Source organism: Maylandia zebra, linkage group LG22 (assembly GCF_041146795.1).
Source record: "Maylandia zebra isolate NMK-2024a linkage group LG22, Mzebra_GT3a, whole genome shotgun sequence".
Taxonomy (NCBI): domain Eukaryota; kingdom Metazoa; phylum Chordata; class Actinopteri; order Cichliformes; family Cichlidae; genus Maylandia; species Maylandia zebra.
In genome coordinates, this window is record NC_135187.1 from 13,640,728 (window position 1) to 13,661,483 (window position 20,756).

The following is a 20,756-nucleotide window of genomic DNA, read 5'->3' on the forward strand; positions in this document are numbered from 1 at the left end:
TCTTTGTCTGGCTGCATGACCCACTTTCTCTTGAAACTGTGGCCTGGAATATTTCCTTTAGAATTTGCTGGTATAATTTGGACGTCACTGGTTTGTCAGTAATAGCAAAGCAGGTCCAAGTTATGTATATATACACCACCACGTTTCACAGTTGGAGTACCTGACAAGATGCTCACTAAAACCCCACTGTGATCCCATTAGTTCCTTGTCAAATCCCTAGCAGATCCCGTTCCTCAATAAATAAATTGTAATTTATCATGTTTTTCTCTCTCATCTTTTAATTAGGTTCTGCTTATCTCTGCGTATCTGCTTGTTTTTGCAGTTATGTTGTGCTGAGGCATCCAGCACACACCCTCTATTCTTGGCCAGAAAAAAAACTTGAACTGAAATAAAAGACTTTGTTCTGTTTTCAAAATCATCTTTGGCTGATGTAGATAAATATCAAGGAAATGAGAAAGGACACCATCACTGATAGGTTTGTAGCTTGAACCCATCCGCTGGAACGTTAAAGGCAATATAATTACACTGCAAAGCAAGACACAAGTAGGCAAGCTTCTTCATGTTTCTCGTGCACGGGAGAGAACCGGACAGGCACCGTTCCTTCGCTTGACCCCAGTTGCTCTCGTCCGTTCTCCCGTACCACTGTTCTTTTATTGAGGTTACATGAATATGCATAAGTTCATTAACATATGACGTCTACATACACACAAAGAGTACCTTGCCTGTGTGTGTGTGTGTGTGTGTGTGTGTGTGTGTGTGTGTGTGTGTGTGTGTGTGTGTGTGTGTGTGTGTGTGTGTGTGTGTGTGTGGACTGCTGATCAAAGGGTCAAACATCCTTGGTCAGGAAGAGGGTAGCCTCCCCCTCCCCCTAGATGGTTCATCCTAGATAACACGGTGAGGAAGTCCTGCAGTTCATCTAAACAAAGAGCACTTAGACTAGAACAGACGCAACTACGTTAATCCTACCATAAAACAATAAGACACGGTATGACCTCTCATGCTCCCAAAGTGCTGTCTAATACACACAAAGTTTGCAGACTATCAAGGATCAAAACCTCTACCAATCTACAACTAATTACAAAACTCTAAGCATATATAAGTAAATATTTCTAAGCATAAATGACAATCAACAATACAAATCTAACAATCACAAAATTTAATATATAGATATACAGAAAATACTAGCTTAATTTGGATTTTACCATACCATGATAATTAATCCCATTAATATCTGTGAAACAAAGTTGACTTGGATTGTTGAGTGTTATGTGCTTTGTATATGAGAAGCTGTAAATAGGGCAATCAGCTGTCCCTCTTTAAGTGGGACTGCACAGTGTTGGCACTCCTGTCCCACATCTTGAGATCACATCCTACATTTTCACTTGCTGCACAGGACACTATTCTAAAGCCTGGCTCTTACTCAGTGAGTGTAAAAGGAAAAACTTTTTATTTTTATTCAGACGTATGTTAACCTGCATAATATTTTGCCAATTAGTGGATGTTACAAGTTACCAAAAAGGCTCAGCACTAGTAACGTGCACCGCTGTGTTTGTCCCACATTAATTTGTTGGGATTTGGTCATCTCAGCTGTAAATAGAATATCAGTCCTCTACCTGCAAGATGGTGTTTTCTACAGGCCTCCAAATCTGCTGTCAGATAGCAAACATCCAGATATTTTAGGAAATTTAAGCATCCATCATTTGGGGTTAACGTCAGCTGCACTCCATAAGTCCATATCCAGAGAGCAATAAAAGATATATATCCTTAAAAATATGAAGGATCGGGCTCAAGGTCATCTAGATGTCTAGATATTGGAATTTCAAATGTCTCTTTTTATTTATTTTTTTTATATTCATTTATTTTTAGAAAATTATTGTCAGTAAGGATTTGAAATTTTAAACTTTTCTGCAATTCCTATCACCTGGGATTACATCCAGACAAATCAGAAATGTTGTGGTGTGAGGCATTTGAGAAACTGGACTGATCCACTTGAAATTACATTTAATGTGTATGCACGCGATTTGTTTCTTAGATCTTATGCAGATGACTTCTGGACTGAAAAGCTAAAAAAAATCACCTGAAAGTGCTGAAACAAGCTGAAATACGAAATTTAAGATGGAGCCATATGGACGGAACTGCTGCACTTCTCCCCCTCGCCGGGTGGTGGCAGCAGCAAGCGCGCATGTGCCACAAACTGTATTCTCCACGCCCATACAAGGCGTTTACTTCAAATTTCCGCATTTTGTGCTAAAAGGACAACTAGTCGTACTAAACTTTTCTCTGTTTTGGTGCAGTTGTTTTAGCTGTTATTTGAGTGGCAATGGCGAGACTTCTTCTGGGGGCAAACCTGAGGAGATGCGTCGCCTCTCAGATCAGAATGGCATCTGATCAGGTAAACTTTGGTGGGTTTGGTGACAGTTTTGGACGTTAGCAGCTAGCTCGCTAACGTCTGCCATATCAGTAAAAGGCTCGCGAGGAAGCCAGGTGGTCAAAAATGCGACTTAATTGGTGGAAAAAGCAAACAGTGATGTTTGTAAATAGAGACGACAGAAGATCCCTCATGGCTGCAATGAAAAACACGCAAAATGATGTATGTGCAGTTTTATTTACCCCTAAACACTTTACTGACTCACTTTTTTGCGACATGCCAGTTGGTTTATGGCTATATAGACTAAGTATGTGACATTAATTGTAACGCTGTTCTTATGAACAGGATAAAATAAATATTTTATCCCCTTTTTAGTTGTGTAAATACCTGAAATCACCAGCATTTATGTGCAAAACTGCTGAAATGTGGCAAGCCCCTTATCTTGGAAGGAAAAATTAATTAAATTAAGCTTTATTCATTGTTTCAAACATATATTGTTGCTGAAAGGAGTCCGTGAAAGAAGTGAAAAATCTAACCTTACTGTGTCATTTCAGTTGAAGGTTGGCACACCTTATTCAGACTCCAATGAAAATGGTCAAAGGTCAAAAAGATCACTGTAGTCTATTCCACATTCTGTACACTCAGTATGAGCTGCTGCCTGGCACACTTCTACTACAACATCCAGCTGCCTCCTTTAGAGGTTGTCACAGCAGATCGATTGTCTCCAGCTCATATCACCCCATCCCTAAGCATCTTCTTCTTTATTATATTCATGAGCCTCCTCTGACATCTTCCTCTTTTCCCTCTGCCTGCCAGCTCCATCTTCAACAGCCTTTATCCAATATATCCACTATCCTTCCTTTACACATGTACAAACCATCTCAGCTTTGCTTCCCTAACTTTATCTCCAAGTGCTCGAAATGTACTCATTTCTAAACTTGTCCAATCTGGTCATCCCAGTGAAGATCTTTACATCTTCAGCTGAGCCTTCTGTCATTTTGTCAGTGCCACCATCTCCAATGTGTCAAGATTTTAACTTGTGATGGATGAGCGTATACTTGTGGGTCAGATGGAAAATAAATGCACTTGTCTTGATTTACAGAAATGTTGGTCCTAATATAATAGCACTTGCACTTTGATGTCTATCGTTTTGTTTTTTTCTTCTAGCTTGGTGAGTTGGGCAAGGGAGCTGGGAAAGGTGGTGGTGGAGGAGGCTCTGTGAGAGAGGCCGGAGGTGCATTTGGAAAGAGAGAAGTAGCGGAAGAGGAGCGATACTTCAGGTAAATATTCCCTGGGATTTTTATTTTTTCCCCACAACACTTTCACCCATTAACTTTTTTTTTTTGTTTGTTTTTTCCGCTTGTAGGCAGAAGGAGAAGGAGCAGATGGAAGCACTAAGGAAGCATCATACGGAAGAGATTGAGCACCACAAAAAGGAGATTGAGCGTCTACAGAAGGAAATCGATCGCCACAAGGGCAAAATCAGGAAGCTTAAACATGACGACTGAACCTTGTTATTTCTCTTTAGGAGCCCAGACGTATCAAAAGGTTAATGGTTATTAGGCATTGATTTTTGTCCAGCTTATGTAAAGCTGAGGTCATGTTAACACTCTAACTTCAAAAACAATAAAATAAAATGATTAATTTTCACATGTATCCAGAATTAATTGCCTCTCCTTTATTGCCTAACTTTTTTTTTTTTTTTTACTTTGAGCTTTGATTTGTTTTTTAGAAAAAGGAGGCTGATCCTGTATGTAGAAATGTGGCTCCCATTGGATTAAAGCGGTGCCAGTTATAGTTCATTCTCCGTGGTTGGATAGCTGATGGAGGGCTCGTTTTTGATCCCAGCGCTACCCGCTTAGTTTGAGTTGCAAAGCCCTTTTGAGCTTGGCCCCGGTTATCGCCTGGTTTGGTTGGCGTTAAGCTCAGCTCACTTCATTGCTTATAAGCGGTAAGCATACGTCTTAAACTTACTATAAGCTTCAGGTTGTCCGATACGAGCACGCCCGGCCTGGCCTGTCAAAACGAACATACTCGGCGAGTTTTCGTCCACATCTCGCGATGATTTCGAAGCAGTGGCGTTGTTCCGGCGAGCCGACGACGAGACCGTATCTGTCTGGAAATTTGTCTCGTGGGTTAGACTCAAACATATTCCGCGCATTTAGACACTATTTGTATGTCCGATAGGCTAGTCGTTTCACGTTTTAACACCCGTCGGAGTTAGTTTCCTGATTCGCTCTGGTGAGTTTCGCTAACTGTGTGTTTGCCCGTGTACGGGGCGCGCGTGTACTTGATTTGCGAAAGGTGTCTTTCTGCACGGCGAGGCCTTCGTATGTAAGCTCGTTAGCCAGCTAGAAAGCTAACCATCATCATTGTTTTGTTTTTTTCCGCAAGGGCAAGATAACGTATTCGGGGATCCCTCTTGACTAAAAATGCTGTAAAACCTATCCAGCGTTGTCTACTTGTAGAAGAGGGTGTTGTGGGGTCAAAAACATATGGACGTAAATACATAAAAAGAAAAGCATTCATTTCGCTGGCTTGCAAGCTGCATGTGAAGGGGGGCGGGACTGAGGCTGTACGTGTTTTCTTGAAGTGACCAGGTTGTTGTTGTGCAGTACATTATAACGTGTCGACGCCAATTATAGTTATTAAATTACATTTATAAGAACTACAGTTCCAGTGAGTCCTATTTTTTATTTTTTTGTAATTAAATAGAAAACATAAAGCTTGTAAATCAACTTGATTAACTGCACTTGAGTTGATGACATACATAAAGATTGAAATGTAGTTTAGGATCGTGGATCTTTCTTTTTATTGGTCTGATTTTAAGTAAAATAAACTCTTAAAAAGAACCATTAAAATGTATTTCTTTGCTTTGCTGCTGAAGGAGAATGGCTGCTGCTGAGGTAAACGGTAGTTCTGCCCCGGCAAAGGAGGAGGAAGAGCCTATGGATGTGACCACAACACACACAGAGAACTACCAGACCCTCCTTGATGCTGGGCTGCCCCAGAAAGTAGCTGAAAGTCTAGATAATATCTTCCAGACAGGTGAGTGGCTGTTTGTTTATTTCCACTAAAAGAATAATGTATAGCTGCTTTTCTGTAGCTGAGCCTGATGCTGAACGTCCATTGTACCCGTAGGCCTAGTGGCATACGTTGACCTGGATGAAAGGGCTATCGATGCACTGCGGGAATTCAATGAGGAGGGAGCGCTTACTGTGCTGCAGCAGTTCAAAGAGAGCGACCTGTCCCATGTACAGGTATCCACATAGGAGAAAATGAATAGACCCATGTCTATTTGCCCTTGACAGGAGTTTTAACTTGACACAAATTGTTGCAAATTGATTATCTCATTTGATTTTGTTTTTCATTGCAGAATAAAAGTGCTTTCCTTTGTGGAGTTATGAAGACCTACAGGCAGAGAGAAAAACAAGGAAGTAAGGTACAAGAGTCCACCAAGGGCCCAGATGAGGCAAAAATAAAGGTAAACAAAGTCATTTGGCTAAGCTCTTTTGTGTAGCGGGTCAGATTGGATGTCATATAAACACGCCTCTGCAGCCGCAGTTCAGTTAATGTTTGTTTTGTGTGTGTGTGTGTTTCAGGCCCTGTTGGAGCGCACAGGATACACCCTGGATGTCACTACAGGCCAGAGAAAATATGGGGGTCCTCCACCTGAGGATGTGTTCAAAGGCACTCATCCAGGCAGTGGAACTGAGGTAGAGAAGTGATTGACAGATTAAAAAATTGTCTGTCATGATTTCCAAGGCTGGGTTTTATTATTTGAGTAAGATTGAGAAAATATAAGCTAAATGTCATTCATAAAGACTAAAAGCGTAATGTTTTGCAAATCATTACGCTCTCTCACATTTCTTTCCCCTCTGTCCTCTCCTCAGGTTTTTGTTGGAAAAATCCCCAGGGATTTGTATGAAGATGAGCTGGTGCCGCTCTTTGAGTCTGCTGGTCCCATCTGGGACCTCAGGTTAATGATGGACCCTTTATCTGGTCAGAACAGAGGTTATGCCTTCATCACATACTGCAATAAGGATGATGCACAGAAGGCTGTGAAGCTTGTAAGTAATGTCGCGGGAAATATCAGTCCATATTTTAACAGCTTGAGGAGAAATAGACTTAAAGGTTTACTTATTAGAAAGTGTAATAACTTGTGCTTCACAGTATTTTCAGCTCATTTCACTCATTTGTTAACTTGTCTGGGGTTTTTTTGTTGTTGTTTTTTTACAGTGTGATAACCATGAAATCCGCCCTGGCAAGTACTTGGGAGTTTGTATATCTGTTGCAAACAATCGCCTGTTTGTCGGATCGATTCCAAAGAACAAAACAAGAGAAAGTATATTGGAAGACTTTGGCAAAGTGACAGGTTTGTTTCTAACATGCAGGTTTTTGTTTCTTAGAGACTCATTTAAACAAATTATCAGTGCTTAAAAATGATTGATAAACACACACAACAATGGTTGTGAAAGTCAGATGTTATTGTTTACCTCACAGAGGGTCTCCAAGAGGTGATATTGTATCATCAGCCGGATGACAAGAAAAAGAACCGTGGTTTCTGTTTCCTCGAGTATGAGGACCACAAGTCCGCGGCACAGGCTCGCCGTCGCCTGATGAGCGGCAAGGTCAAAGTGTGGGGGAACCCGGTCACTGTGGAGTGGGCTGACCCTGTAGCTGAACCAGACCCAGAGGTCATGGCTAAGGTTAGTGATTTTAGTGTCTCATTGTTTAATACACATCAGGCATGCTCTGCATTCCAGTGCGACAAACATACTGTTTCCTCTGTTGTTACAGGTAAAGGTGCTCTTTGTGAGGAAGCTGGCAACAGCAGTGACTGAGGAGCTTCTTGAAAAGACCTTTTCCCAGTTTGGAAAGCTGGAACGAGTGAAGAAATTGAAAGACTACGCTTTTGTCCATTTTGAAGAGAGGGATGCTGCCGTAAAGGTGAGTTTCTCGTGCTTTGGCCAAACCTTTTTGCTTGTGTGACGATTCCGTGAGTTTCTTTTATGAGAAACTGATTGTTTTGTTTGATTAGGCAATGGAGGAGATGAATGGGAAGGAACTGGGAGGAGAAGAAATTGAGATTGTCTTGGCAAAGCCCCCAGACAAGAAGAGGAAAGAGCGCCAAGCAGCTCGTCAGACTACCAGAAATGCGGGGTGAGTCAGAGACATCTGACTGGTCAGCTGACGTCTTCTCATTTAAGGAATCAACTGCTTGAAGTGATATCTTCTTCTTTCCAGGTATGATGACTACTACTACTATCCACCTCCACGCATGCCTCCGCCGGGCCGAGGCAGGGGCCGTGGTGGCCGAGGGGGCTATGCCTATCCACCTGATTACTATGGCTATGATGACTACTACGATGACTACTATGGCTACGACTATCATGACTACCGTGGTGGCTATGAAGACCCTTACTACGGCTACGAAGACGTGTACACCATGAGGGGCCGTGGTACTCGTCCCAGCAGGGGAGGTCCACCTCCTCCCAGGGCTCGTGGAGCTCCACCGACACGAGGCCGGGGTGGCTACGCCCAAAGAGGGCCACCCCTCGGTGGTCCGAGGGGTGGCCGAGGAGGGCGAGGTGCCCCTTTCCAGCCTCAGAGGGGCCGCGGTCCTCGCGGGGCCAGGGGCAATCGCGGCGGCAACGTCGGCGGAAAGAGGAAGGCAGACGTGTTTAACCAGCCTGACTCCAAGCGCCGCCAGACCAACAACCAACAGAACTGGGGGTCCCAGCCCATCGCCCAGCAGCCCCTGCAGCAAGGGGCCGACTATTCTGGTAACTATGGTTACAGTAATGACACCATGGAGTTTTCACAGGATTCTTATGGGCAACAGTGGAAGTAGATGCACCAAAAGGTATTTGGCAACAAAAAAAAAAGAAAAGAGAAAAAAAAAGAAAAACAACAATAAAAAAACAAAAAAAACAAACAGGAGATTGGCCACAATGTTTTTGATTGACTTTTTATTCTTCATCCTTCGTGGAAAAAAAAAATCTGTATATATCTCAGAAAAAATAAAAATAAATGGACAGACCCCAGAATTGGCTCAAGATGATTGGCTGGAAAGCCTTTTGGCTGAAGAAATGAACGTAACCGTTGTGGTGAATCATTTCCTACTCCTACGGTTACATTGGGACACGTGTCTTTAAAAAAAGAAAAACACTCAAAAAACGCTTTTATTGTTACTTTTTGTTCCTGGTTCTTTTTAAAGCCAACAATGAACATTTACACACACAAAAAGAAAAAAAGTGGACATTTCCTTCTCAAAAAGTCTGAGACAACATTAAATAATGAATATTGCCTTGCAGGAAGTTTCTGTCCATGCCCCTTTCCTCCCTTCTCCTTCTTGTACTCCCTTTATTTGTGGTTTCTCATAGTTGCTTTAGGGACTTGCTTGTAAATAAATGCATATGGTAGAGCTTTCTTACGTCATTTTTTTTTTCTTTTTGTTTTTGCAACGGTGGAGAAAAGAATCCACAGGAAGGAAGAAAAATCAAAGTTTTGTAATGTTTAAAGTGTATGCCTAGCGTTTCTAGATATAGACAAATTGTGTTTTTTTGTTTTTTAAACTGATACCATAACTTCCTATGTTTTCTTTAAACTTGCCCAGTAGAATTTGGTTTGGCTTACCTTAAGAGCCATAGCAGTTTGTTCTCTGATGTTCTTTGTATTTATAACTTTTACGTTTGTTCCGTTTCAATAAAACTCAGCTGAGCATCAGTCAATTGTCAGATACTCAAATTCCGTGTTGTCATTCAGTATTTGATTTGATTTTTAATCTCAATTCTCTCATTTGGATGAATATCTTCTTTTCCAAGTCAAATTCTTTCTCTCTCAAAGGTTAATCACAAACGACTGAAATTGCGCAGTCAGACAACGGGACGAGAATTCGAAAGGTGTCTGGATGATACAAAAGCAGGATTTATTTTTTGTATTCCTTATTCTTCAGACTGCAGTAATATCCTGCACACTGAATTCATGTTGTGAATGTTGCAGCAACAATTAAAGGGACCGCACTGTAAATTGGACTCCTTGCAATTACCCAAGATTGTTCCTGTCTGTCAAACGGTGAACAACCAGCCTACCGTCACTTAATGCTGTCGTTTATGACGAGAAGATGGAAAGCAATTTACTCTTGTGAAAATAATGCAAATGCTTATTGAGCTTTTTATTGACCGGTATAACATTTAATAATTGGAGAGCAGTGGGTAGCTAACACAGGATTTTCACAGGTGTAAATTTCCAGCACCTCCCAGCTCCAGTGTTTTGTTTTTTCCCCTCTTTTTTTAGGGCTGACATCTTATGAAACTTAAGCTCTGTATCCACAAACTTTCAAGACAAGGACAGTTTTGGATAATAGTAGAAAAAAAAATTATTCACACGTCTGTGGTCCTGATACTGACCTCCTTACAACATTTAGAGCAACACATTTGACTTGGAATGGATTTTCTGCAGCTAATTTCCAAAATCTGCACATCATCTCATCGTCTTTTTCTCTCCTTTTGAAGACCCCAAGGATCTGACCATCCAAATTTCCTAAAACGCACCTCCAGCTATAGCAAGCGATCACCTGTCAGGATCTGTTTAGAAAACTTTTTGTTTTGTTTCTTTTAGCCATTGCGTTTTGGTACCATGGTGTCATTGTATTTTGTTTCATGTGTCTGTCCTCTTATTCCAACCTGCCTAGGTGGAGAAGCATTGAGAGCGGCACCGCTAGAATGAGGAACTCACCTGAACGGTACTCAAGGGTGAGCTAGCCTTGCACAGAGTACTGTCTCCTCTTCTCTAGCTAATTGTAATCACTGGAGAAACGCTAGCCCTAATTATACACTATGCTTTTATCATCTCTTTGCTAATATACTCTGCTGTGAATCAACGTTTTTTTCCTTGGGTTTTTTTTTTTTTGGGGGGGGGGGTGATTTTTTTTTTTCTCTCTCTCCTCTTTTCCAGGCTATCAAGAAGAATCAAAAATTGATTGAAGAATCATTGAAAATAATAATTCAAACCGGCAGATTTCTGGGGTTTAGAGAACATGGGAATAATGGGTACTTCATTCACAATTATAATGTCAATTTTTCATCTAAAGGTCAATGGGAGTCGTGCACAAATTTAGACTGATTAAACAGCCAGAAGGGCAGCCAGCCAAGGAATTTGGTAAGCATTTGTAAACCTAAAAATATGCAAAACACCTGCTGCCTGTCTCAGCTTACTGCACCAAAATCGTCTGTTGTCTCCACGCGTTCTTTAATTTGGGCGGTGGGTGCGGAATGGACACTTTTCCCCTTCTGTGCCACTAGAGGTAGCAGCTCTGCACCAGCACTACCAGTGGTGCATTGTTTCCTTTGCCGATGCTGCACTTATTGGCTATTTTCAGAGCTGAATAGGTGTTAATTAGGGGGTCCATATTTACTAGAGAAGTTACTTTTCATATTTATTCAATCCGATTTTGAGCTGCTAACTTAAACATCTGTGAGACTGGCCTGTGTTTAAACAAAGGCTGCACCTCTAAACTGATGTCTTTACCCTTTACCGCCACAAGATGGCAGTAGAAGGGCTACATTATTTGTGTTTCACAGGTAAGCCGGGGATGTAGAGCTAGTTACTGACACACACACATTTTGATTAAAGTGCCTGCAAATGCTGGAGTTTCCATAACAGCCTCTCATGTCAGAACTGTGTCTTTATATGTTGCCTCTTGTCACCAGGCAGTAAAGGAGCTGCCCCCATCCATGTGAATGGGTTCACAGAAATGGAAAGGACTGATTGGTAAGATTGTTCATTATCAAGTAATACTCAGAAAGACTAAATATGATTTTATTTTTAGGTTAGTTCATGTTTTAAAACAATGTTGGATGTCCTAGTTCTAAACTTCCCAGAGCAAGTAAGTCTTATAAGGTTTTCAGAATAAAAATATATAAAGTTATGGATTTTGTGGATTTTATAAATGAGCATCATATAACTCTCTACAGTCATGTGCAGGGTTTGATGGTTAATGTTTAAAAATCGATCAACCAGGATTTCTTTTAGCAAGCTTTTTGTGTATGTTTTCTAGGGACTGCTATCCCTGATGATAAACCACATACCACAAGATGAGGAAGGTGCAGAGGTCCAGAACCCAGGGGGGCACATCAGCAACGTTAGGCTCAACAGAAGTCAGAGGTCAGAAAGTTTTGCAATGTAGTAATCGTATAAATGATCCCCTTCTCAGCTGGAGCAATGTTATGCATCAGAGATGTGAAGATTTTATAGCGCTTGATTTTTAAATAAATAAAAACATGTCCTTTTTTTTTTGTCTTTGGACAGAAATCGAAGAAAAAGATGGACACGTGACCCACAGCTCCATCAGAGGCCTTTGGCTCCGCCTAGTAGGCTGCCACTGCTCATTCATCCAGCTCAAAGATTTACTGCTGGAAGAGGGAACGATCTATGTATCGGACTGTTTGATACATGTTATTGCACAAATAAATTTGCAGCTTTGTGTGTGCATATTTTTTTCTTTTGTATAAACACAATATTATACCACTACAGCATTTCTGAGATCTCATTAGAAATCACTGAGTGCAGTAAACTATAGCTGACTGTCTCATAGCACATTTCCAGTCAAACCAGTGGAAATGGGCAATAGGAGAGTGGGCATATGTGGCTCACTGTAGACCTCAGCCAATCAAGCTGACTGTACTCAACTCACTGCCTCACATCACTCAATACAAATAAATACAGGAAGCACAAAGTTGACCTAAGCAAAGGAAATTTCATGCCTTAAACGTTTAAATAAATATTGCATAAGTCACACAGGATGTCTGCACCATGGCACTTATAAGTATATATTCTTAGACGTTCAGTCAAGTGTGATACATTGAATACGCAGATGTGAACGACAGTGGGGGCTGGTTTGGGGAAAAAGGCTGAAGACGTGTTACAACAGAGTCCTGCACCAGCTTAAAGATTTTAGCAAAGCGTCGTGAAGGAGTGACCGCTGTTTGTAATCCGTCGCTAAATGTTAAATGTTGGTTAAAAAAACGTCGAAGCGGAAGTAAAGTCTTCTAGTTCCTGTCATGTCAAAACATGCCAATGCAATGTTTTTAATTTGAAAAACTTTAAACCTTTCTAACCCAGCACATTCATTCACTTTCATATTTTTTCAATATTTAAAATTGTTATAAAACGTGTGCTTACGTTACGTAGGTTTATTTTTAATCTGTAGTCACGTGATGTCACGACGTCACATGTAAACCCGAGCGAAGATGGCGACCGCCGAGGGAGAGTCTTCTGTGCATAATGTGTCGGATGAATTATTTCAAAATTTTTACACTGAGGTAAAGCAGATTTAAAGTTAGATTATTCACTTTAAAGTATCGGTTGCTGTCTTTGCACCGACTGAAGCCGGTTATTGAGCGATTACCGCGTTTATCACCTACGAGGCCTGCTGACATCAGCTAACGAGAAGCTAACGTTAAACGAGATGTTTGTGAGCAGCTTCAGTCTTCTGTTAGTACGAAAAAAAACACTGTTATTTGGGCTTATTTTATTCATTATTATCAGCAGCTAGTACTACAAGCCATGTTACCTAAACTATGGCTTGCTTAATAGGAGTTACTGCGGTGGCGGGCCTTTTATGAAGCTGCTGCTGGGTCAGTGTACATGTTGACCTGTATTTATTTAATGAGGATAGCTTCCTGAAAAAATTAAGAGCATCCTTCTCGTTCTTCGTATTTCATTCTTCGGAGCTGGCTGACATAATTCAGAAGAAAATAAAAATGTATTCCGGAAGCCTTGTTTGCCAGGACCTTTGCATTGTGAAGTTTTTCACTGTTTTGTTTTGCTGCTATTCATTTTTAAAGGTGAAGCAGATCGAGAAGCGAGACTCTGTGTTAACCTCCAAGCAGCAGATTGACAGACTGCTCAGACCTGGCGCATCATACTTCAATCTCAACCCTTTTGAGGTAACCTAGTGCACTAATGGTGTCGTTTTTGTTTTGTTTTTAATTATTATTATCATTGTTAAATATGCTACCTGTCAATGTATGTATGTAGCATTTTTAATAATTCATTCACACTTCACTTCTAATTAACAAAGGAACTGCAATAATGTATATAGCTTTTAGGAACTTATGTAATTGATATTTATACTTGATGCTTCCTTATTATTTTCATATCTGTATCTTATTAGACCTAAATCAAAGAAGAGGAAACAATTTTAAAATGTACCCTTTTAAATGTTGTGCTGATCTTAGGAATCAAATCATGTTTTTTTTTAAGTGACAGTCTTCCTTCATTCTGTGCAATAATTTTGATTCCTCATACTACTCACTCAGCCAATCTGAAAGGATCTGTGATTGACCAAAGTTACCTGTCAGGGACAAACTTTTCCAAAGCCTAATAACAGAACCCAAGAGTTATTATATTTTTCAAAGCTCTAACTGCTTATGATGTATCAATGCTATGAGATCCAACGCTATTAACAATTGTCGATTTCAAATCTCTTTCAGGTTCTGCAAATTGATCCAGAGGCAACAGATGATGAACTGAAGAAAAGGTTTCGGGCGGTAAGGAAGTGTTATGGAGAAGAGGCTTTTCAGTGACCTCATTTTTACAGACATGGCGTGTTCTTTGCAATGCTGTTTTTGTTTTTAATTTTAAATCTCTTTTACTTGGCAGTTGTCCATTTTGGTCCATCCAGACAAAAATCAGGGCGATCCAGACAGAGCGCAGAAAGCGTTCGAAGGTAACAATTCTCACGTACATCACTTATTGGCTTGTATTTTTGTACAGCTCCAAGTTAATTAAAATGGGTTTTATTGGCTATTTGGACACTCAATAAACTCTGGAGGAAAAAAAACAAAACCTAAAAACCAGTTTCTGTCTCATTGTTGTTTTTGTACAAATTAAAATAAAAAGTATGAAAACAACAATTTGACTTTGTTAGAGCCTCTGTGATACAGTTATCTGCTAATCTTACATTAAAACCACTCTGTAATCGAGCCTTAATGTTATACTATGTCCAGCTGTGGACAAGGCATACAAACTCTTACTGGATCCAGAGCAGAAGAAGAGAGCCTTAGATGTGATTCATGCAGGAAAGGAATATGTGGAGCATATGGTGAGTATTTTCCACCATGAAAACAAAATATCTAATGCGCCCCCCCCCCCCCCCCCCCCCCCCCCTCCCCCCCTTTCCATGTTACTCAGTTTCATTATCTGGACTTTTTTAATGCGATGTTTCTTTATATTTTAAAGGTAAAAGAGAAAAGGAAACAGTTGAAGAAAGAAGGGAAACCAGTGGATGTAGAGGAAGATGATCCCGAAATGGTAAGTTCTACTGAGGTACTGAGACTTTTATTATAATTTTATTGTAATTTCAGAACCACAATGTTTTAAAGGGAAGGCATGTGAAGAATAGTTCTGTCTTTATCACAAATTACTGGACTAGCAAGATGTAAAAAAGAGGGATCGTGCTAGCACTGCAAACCAATAGCAGAATTTTGCTCCAGGAAAGACATTGAAGTAAGTTGTCCCGAATTCAATAAATGTTGAGCAATGAAACAAACCAACAGAGGCCCAGAAGAGTGCAATCAAACAATGAGTTTATTAAAACACACACACTCCTTCCTCAGGAGTATGCAGCATCACATCATCACACACAGCATCACACATAGATTGTGAAGACATATCTGTTGTGTAAAACCTTCTTTAATAGACTGAGCATCAACTCTGAATGAGCACAAACATGCAATGTGTATAAAATAATTATAGCTGCACCTGTAATAAAAAGGTTAATATGGTGGCAATAGCTTTAATAAACATCTTTAATGCAATATCAATGCTGTAGGATATATTATTAATGCAATGTTAATAATGCAGGTTATATTGTAGCAGTAAAATAATTTCTGTACCTCCACAAAGTGTAACTTAATAGGGGGGAGAGGCTTTTAAAAAACAATATTTTGGGGCAAACTCTGTAAACCTTTATTTTTTAAATCTGATTTGACTGATGCGTGTAGTTTTTATGTGGCAGACACCATTGAAATTAAAGTACTTTGAATAAATGCCCAGCAGTGTTACCAAAAGGCAGTGAAGGTGAATGAGTTTAGATAGATGATCACAGGTATTTAAAGTAACAGAATGGTGAAGAGCAGAGTAGAGGGGGTGATTTGTGACAGAAGGATGAAAAGGAAGGCTTTCAAGATGGTAGCGAGATCTCCTATGATGTATGAAAAAGCACTGACAAAAAGACGTCCAGAGGACCAGAATAGACAGGATTAGAAACAAGTAGATCAGAGGGACGGCTCGGGTTGAGCAGTTTGGAGACAAAATTAGAGAGGCAAGGCTCAGTTGGTTTGGACATGTGCAGAGGAGGGGTAGTAAATATACTGGATTGAAGATAGAGTTGCCAGACAAGAGGGATGAGCACAGAAAAGATTTGTGGAAGTAGTGAAGGCTTTATGTGACAGAGGATAATAGGAATAGAGGTAAATGATCCACTGTGGTGATTGCTAAAGGGAACAGCTGAATTCACAGTTAGTTCAGAATTGCCAGTTAACCTAACCTAACATGCAAACGTGTCAGCCCTGGTTTAGTACTTGGGACCTTCTTGCTATGAGGAAACAGAGCTAACTACTGTACTTCATATCATATATGTGTTTTTTATTTTTCTTTCTCTCCAGTTCAAGCAAGCAGTGTACAAACAGACCATGAAGCTGTTTGCAGAGCTGGAAATCAAGAGAAAGGAGAGGGAAGCAAAGGAAATGCATGAAAGGTAATTGGTGGGATTTTTAAGAACTTGGTTGCTGCTCTGTATGACTAAAACATTCACCCGTCTTTACCACTTGGTAGTTTGTTTTAGAAACAGAGAATGTTTTCATTCATAACATCCTGGATTTCTCTCAATTTACCAGGAAAAGGGCGAGAGAAGAAGAAATCGAGGCAGCAGAGAACGCTAAGCGACAGCGAGAGTGGCAGAAAAACTTTGAGGTGCGTTCTTGTATGCCAGTTGTTACGCATCTGTAAATAGAAACACGATGACTGTGCTATTTGGATTTCTTAATTGAAAAATAATATTTTTATTTTCTTCAGGAAACAAGAGATGGACGTGTGGACAGCTGGAGGAACTTCCAGGCCAAAGGAAAAAGCAAAGAGAAGAAGAACAGGTCCTTCCTAAAGCCCCCTAAAGTCAAAATGGAACAGAGGGAATGATGTAAAACTGGACTTCACTCAATTAAAATCCACTGTTTAAATGAAAGAAACACTTCTGTGTATCCTCTCCTTGTTGTCTGCGGTCATCTGTGTAATCATCATCACAGCCATCAGCATTGTGTCGTAGGACAACATCCCGACCCCGACAGCTGTAGTTTTGTACTTGGCTTTTCTAATGTACATATTTATGATGTGGAGCTGGAGATCATACCTGCCCCGGTTAATAAAGAAATGATGCATCTTCCATTCGTGTGACAGAGGGTGGAAGCATGGTTTGCTGTCATTTGCTTTCTTGTTCTCCTTGTTTTTTGTTTTTTAATAAATCTTTGTCTTAACAAGCCTACTTCACTGTGGTCTCCAAAACTGTTAAAACTTGCAGAAAAAAGTGAAATAACTAGATTATGGGATACAGATATCTATAAGCTATGTGGCATCTATGCTTCTTATTATCTGGCTGTCATTGATTCCTTTTATAAGTAGAATATCAACTGGATACAAATTTACAAATGTGTTGTTGGAACAGGCATTCTTGTTGAGAACCTACATCTCTGTGCATGTCTTCTGTGTATTCATAATGTAAATTTAAGCAGCTCACCATTTTACTCCCAAGTTATGTTTTGGAGAAAATAAATTTTAAAAAACTGCTTAGTTTCTGTTTTGGCTTTTTTAAGGACAAAATGAAAAAAAAAAAAAAAAAAAAGACTGAAAATGAACAGTGGGAAAATAAAATAAAAGTTTAATAATTCAGTTTTCTTTGCAGTTGTACTCAGCAAACATCATGAAACAATGGTGATAGCTACAGTCTATAATTTGTAAAACAAACATCAAAATAAGAAGCAGCATTGTCTGCCAAAGGAAAAAGAATACTTCAGAAAATACAGAGTAATATAAATGTTTCCCGTCCTCTTGGGTTACATGGTGAGAGCCAGTCTCATTTTCTCCATCCAGTCTCATTTGCAGAAAAATTTGCAAAAGCATGCGGCTCATTGGAAAAAATCTAAACGTCTTTACGCGTCCCATCTCACATGACTTTGCACTGATCTCCTGCACCTGCACCAGGCGCCGTCACAGCAGGGGATGCATTAGTAGCCCCCATCAATCCATCCAGGCTGAGGCCCTGAAAGGCTCCAAAGAAGGAGTCGTCCTTGGCCGGGGTCGGTTTCCTCCTGGAAGCGTTGCTCTGCTGCAGGCACAGGTGTTCAGGTTAGATAATGACACGCTGATAAGTCAGTAGCATTTGAATGTAGCTGCTCACTTACCCGTGGGAGGCAGTGATGGCTCCTGAACTGAGTTTTCCTGACAGCCCTTTCAGCGTTCTTCTTGGCCAGCATGGCTTGCTGACGTTTCCTTTGGCAAACAGCAAAGAGCAACATTTAGCGTGGCACATGGGCGAGGAGCTTATTCATGTGAGGAAGAGTCTTATCCTCACTAAGCCAGGTCTGTCTGGCCAAGAGTCTTAGCTTGATGACAAGATAGTAACTGAAAACCATTGTTTTCTTAAAATACAACAGCAACTCTAACTCCTGTTTATTGTATTGCAAAGAAAGCTAAAAGTGATCGTGAAAAACTCCACACACCCTGGCAAAACCACATTAAAAACTGAAATTCAATCAATCACATGAATGCTTCTGTTTAATTTATTTATTTATTTTTACCTTTCCCTCTTCAGTTCATCCTGGTAAGCTCTGAGCCAGGAGTCTGGCACTTTTTGGCTGTTGCAGGGAACGCTTCTCCTCCTGCTGAAGCTCCTCCTGCGGGTGAAGCTGCTTCTGCGGACAGACTGGCTCCTCCCGGCGCCCCTCTTGGCGGTGCTTTTCCCCGACACACAGCTGGTGAACTGCTTCAGGGGAGCGCCCAGTGACATTAAGGAATCCATTTGCGCCGTTTGTAGATGTCGCTTGATTTATCAGGTAGACTTTTCCGAGTATTTAAGGCAATATCAGCATGAAGGTGCGCCTCTTTGTTTGGGATAAATATTCAGCAGAAGTGAGGCTTTTATTGGAGACTGTAATCTGCAAATAAAAAGTACAAGCAGAGAAAACTTTAATACCTCTATATTGAAATTTTAAAAAAAAGAAAAGAAAAAAATACTATCCATCCTTTATTTGGAAAAGTCTTTGTCTGTGTCCATCAAAAAGAGACACCCTAAAGTCACAATTTTACAAAACATGTTGCACATGGTTTAAAGAAACAATGACTGACCTTTGTGCGTTCTCCTGTAGACACAATGGGCTGATGATATCATTTGTCAAAGCTGTAAAGCAAAGGATCCATTTAATGCTCTGCTGCCAGCACTTCAGCTTGTGTACCTGTAGACACCTCCGCTCCGCAGCGCTCTGCTCTTATGTGGATTTGACTGATGACCTTGCAGGTCTCCAAATTGGATTAACTGAGGACGCAACAGTCGCTTATCTCATTAACAACAGAGTAGCTGCAAACAAATCTGCACATGCAAACAGATGCTTAAAAAAATTTACATCCAGGGGACTGACGACGACTAAGCTACACTTAGTTGAAAATTTTCATTGTCAATTTTAGCAGCTGATGAAATTATTTGGAAACAGGGTCAGAGGAAGCCTGACAGATGGGAGCTGATCAAGTGGAAGGCGGAGGATGACGCTTTTATGACGCACAGAGGACGACTTCTACCCAAAGACGAGACAGTTTCATTGACTGGAAGGATCAATTTCATTCACAGATTCGCTTCATTCACAGTGAACTCAGACAAATTCAGGTCTAGAGAGAAACAGCATTCACAGTGTCTGAAATCCCAAACCATGCACTATATACTCAATATTTTTACTACTGTTCATGTCACTTAACCATTAACACGTGTTAATGGTTATCCAACAACCTGTGCGAGACCAAGCAATCATTAACAAATTGGCACCTTATTTTTAAACACTATAAAGATTTACCATAAAGATTGAGCTGCCAGCTGTGCCTCTTAAATCCTGTTACTGCTGCACTGCTTTTATAGATTTATACGCTAGTGTAGTATCCAGTGCCACATACTCTAATATTTACCTGGAAAGGGTATGCATTTAAAGTACTGCTACACACTGCAATTATATACACATATTAAGGGTAAGACTCTCATTATTGAAGCATACTAAATACTATATTAGTGTGGAATTTCAGACAGTCTCAGCCTGCCCACACCACCATGAATCACCTGTGTTTGATGCTACAAGAGTGCATTTCTACCATACAGATTATTTCCATTCTGCATATGAAGGTTTTTACATTTAACACAAAGAACTGGACATTCCTCAGGTTGTTAGAAAACGTGAGAAAATGACCAGAAAACCTACATCCCACATCTTTGTATGTCAGTCAAGCACAATTTCAATTAAACAGATTCAGTTTTATCATTTTCTCTTAAGGTTAATGCATAGCAGGGTTTCTATTCGGTCTGCTGTTGTTTGAGAAAGAATGGGGACAGCGAGGTTAATAAAAGTACTAATAAAAGTACTGACAGGTGGGGAAGTCTACATGACGATCCATCTATACACCTGTTGCAACAGATCTTGTGCTCAGCTCTCTTCTGCTCCTCAGGAGGTGACAGCTGAGCGTAGATTTAAAAGGGTAATGACAGAGAGATTAGTTAACAGGATAGGACTGGTGGAGGAAAAACATCCGACAGTCGCTGCCAAAAAACCCTGTCATTAGGGATTTTTTATTTTTATTTTATCAGTGTATGCAAAATGCCTAAAACTATTAAACAGTTAAGATACTTGGAAACCAGGATGAAAATTATCCCATTTAAAAAAAAAAAAGAATACACTTAAAAAGACCCTGACTCTAGTGATAGTCTAAAGTGTGGCTGATGATCCAGAGAAGAGTGCCCCAGAATAATTTGCTATAAAATCAGACTTCAGTAATCTGAAAATGCAGGTGGTAAAATGTGCAAATGATAAAATCTGATATGAATGAATCGCATGCATCTCAATTAAGATGAAAGCTTTTAGTGCCAGTGGAATCCAAGAGACAGTTTGCAGTAAAAATGTGAAAGATTTAAAGAAATTACTTCAAATTAGAAAATAATACTCACCATTTTCCTTTTGTTCACTCAAGCATCCAAAGACCTGTGTGACAGCTACGCAGGTCATCCAGCAGAGGCATCGCTGAGGTAAGAAACAGAAATGGTAACCACCTTTAATTTTATCACAGGCCCAAACGGACA

At 40.2% G+C, this 20,756-nt stretch overlaps 4 protein-coding genes across 8 annotated transcripts; 3 read left to right on the forward strand and 1 right to left on the reverse strand.

The window, feature by feature from the left end:
• Positions 1 to 2,217: 2,217 nt before the first annotated feature.
• On the forward strand, positions 2,218 to 4,018 carry atp5if1a (ATP synthase inhibitory factor subunit 1a). The gene is made up of 3 exons (XM_004549019.4): positions 2,218 to 2,392; positions 3,536 to 3,648; positions 3,735 to 4,018. Exons 1-3 carry the CDS (start codon positions 2,321 to 2,323, stop codon positions 3,874 to 3,876), a joined length of 327 nt encoding a protein of 108 aa, XP_004549076.1. The 5' UTR covers positions 2,218 to 2,320; the 3' UTR covers positions 3,877 to 4,018.
• Positions 4,019 to 4,166: 148 nt separating this feature from the next.
• LOC101483948 (heterogeneous nuclear ribonucleoprotein R) lies at positions 4,167 to 11,861 on the forward strand. 5 transcript variants are annotated; one of them, XM_076878981.1, is made up of 16 exons: positions 4,410 to 4,609; positions 5,256 to 5,416; positions 5,510 to 5,628; positions 5,745 to 5,852; positions 5,971 to 6,084; positions 6,262 to 6,438; positions 6,608 to 6,743; positions 6,872 to 7,077; positions 7,169 to 7,318; positions 7,410 to 7,531; positions 7,616 to 8,154; positions 10,065 to 10,125; positions 10,464 to 10,531; positions 11,083 to 11,143; positions 11,430 to 11,536; positions 11,681 to 11,861. In XM_076878981.1, exons 2-12 carry the CDS (start codon positions 5,260 to 5,262, stop codon positions 10,097 to 10,099), a joined length of 1,863 nt encoding a protein of 620 aa, XP_076735096.1. In that variant the 5' UTR covers positions 4,410 to 4,609; positions 5,256 to 5,259; the 3' UTR covers positions 10,100 to 10,125; positions 10,464 to 10,531; positions 11,083 to 11,143; positions 11,430 to 11,536; positions 11,681 to 11,861. The 5 variants fall into 5 exon arrangements, with proteins under 5 accessions (XP_076735095.1, XP_076735098.1, XP_076735096.1 ...); XM_076878982.1 differs by lacking the exon at positions 10,464 to 10,531; XM_076878980.1 differs by lacking the exons at positions 4,410 to 4,609; positions 10,065 to 10,125; positions 10,464 to 10,531; ... (1 more) ...; positions 11,430 to 11,536; positions 11,681 to 11,861 and adding an exon at positions 4,167 to 4,319 and having other exon boundaries at positions 7,616 to 9,108.
• A 699-nt stretch (positions 11,862 to 12,560) lies between these two features.
• Positions 12,561 to 17,214, forward strand: dnajc8 (DnaJ (Hsp40) homolog, subfamily C, member 8). Its single transcript, XM_004549021.4, has 9 exons — positions 12,561 to 12,693; positions 13,219 to 13,320; positions 13,867 to 13,923; positions 14,036 to 14,102; positions 14,383 to 14,477; positions 14,615 to 14,686; positions 16,042 to 16,133; positions 16,273 to 16,348; positions 16,451 to 17,214. Exons 1-9 carry the CDS (start codon positions 12,622 to 12,624, stop codon positions 16,568 to 16,570), a joined length of 753 nt encoding a protein of 250 aa, XP_004549078.2. The 5' UTR covers positions 12,561 to 12,621; the 3' UTR covers positions 16,571 to 17,214.
• Positions 17,215 to 17,281: 67 nt separating this feature from the next.
• Positions 17,282 to 20,573, reverse strand: LOC143414497 (uncharacterized). Its single transcript, XM_076878989.1, has 4 exons — positions 18,773 to 20,573; positions 18,226 to 18,582; positions 17,830 to 17,917; positions 17,282 to 17,753 (listed from the first exon to the last, which is right to left on the reverse strand). The coding sequence occupies exons 2-4, from the start codon at positions 18,444 to 18,446 to the stop codon at positions 17,592 to 17,594; spliced, it is 471 nt and encodes a 156-aa protein (XP_076735104.1). The 5' UTR covers positions 18,447 to 18,582; positions 18,773 to 20,573; the 3' UTR covers positions 17,282 to 17,591.
• Between the last annotated feature and the right edge of the window lie 183 nt (positions 20,574 to 20,756).

What these genes read in the sequence shown, in the direction of transcription:
- atp5if1a (XM_004549019.4), top strand. Translation starts at nt 2,321, where the DNA reads ATGGCGAGACTTCTTCTGGGGGCAAACCTGAGGAGATGCGTCGCCTCT. An exon ending in TCAGAATGGCATCTGATCAG is followed by an intron (nt 2,393 to 3,535) that starts GTAAACTTTGGT and finishes TTTTTCTTCTAG; the next exon opens with CTTGGTGAGTTGGGCAAGGG. An exon ending in GAAGAGGAGCGATACTTCAG is followed by an intron (nt 3,649 to 3,734) that starts GTAAATATTCCC and finishes TTCCGCTTGTAG; the next exon opens with GCAGAAGGAGAAGGAGCAGA.
- LOC101483948 (XM_076878980.1), top strand. Translation starts at nt 5,260, where the DNA reads ATGGCTGCTGCTGAGGTAAACGGTAGTTCTGCCCCGGCAAAGGAGGAG. An exon ending in AGATAATATCTTCCAGACAG is followed by an intron (nt 5,417 to 5,509) that starts GTGAGTGGCTGT and finishes TTGTACCCGTAG; the next exon opens with GCCTAGTGGCATACGTTGAC. An exon ending in CAGACTACCAGAAATGCGGG is followed by an intron (nt 7,532 to 7,615) that starts GTGAGTCAGAGA and finishes TCTTCTTTCCAG; the next exon opens with GTATGATGACTACTACTACT.
- dnajc8 (XM_004549021.4), top strand. Translation starts at nt 12,622, where the DNA reads ATGGCGACCGCCGAGGGAGAGTCTTCTGTGCATAATGTGTCGGATGAA. An exon ending in TGAAGAAAAGGTTTCGGGCG is followed by an intron (nt 13,924 to 14,035) that starts GTAAGGAAGTGT and finishes TTTACTTGGCAG; the next exon opens with TTGTCCATTTTGGTCCATCC. An exon ending in GCAAAGGAAATGCATGAAAG is followed by an intron (nt 16,134 to 16,272) that starts GTAATTGGTGGG and finishes TCAATTTACCAG; the next exon opens with GAAAAGGGCGAGAGAAGAAG.
- LOC143414497 (XM_076878989.1), bottom strand. Translation starts at nt 18,446, where the DNA reads ATGGATTCCTTAATGTCACTGGGCGCTCCCCTGAAGCAGTTCACCAGC. An exon ending in GATGAACTGAAGAGGGAAAG is followed by an intron (nt 17,918 to 18,225) that starts GTAAAAATAAAT and finishes TGTTTGCCAAAG; the next exon opens with GAAACGTCAGCAAGCCATGC. An exon ending in GCCATCACTGCCTCCCACGG is followed by an intron (nt 17,754 to 17,829) that starts GTAAGTGAGCAG and finishes CTGTGCCTGCAG; the next exon opens with CAGAGCAACGCTTCCAGGAG.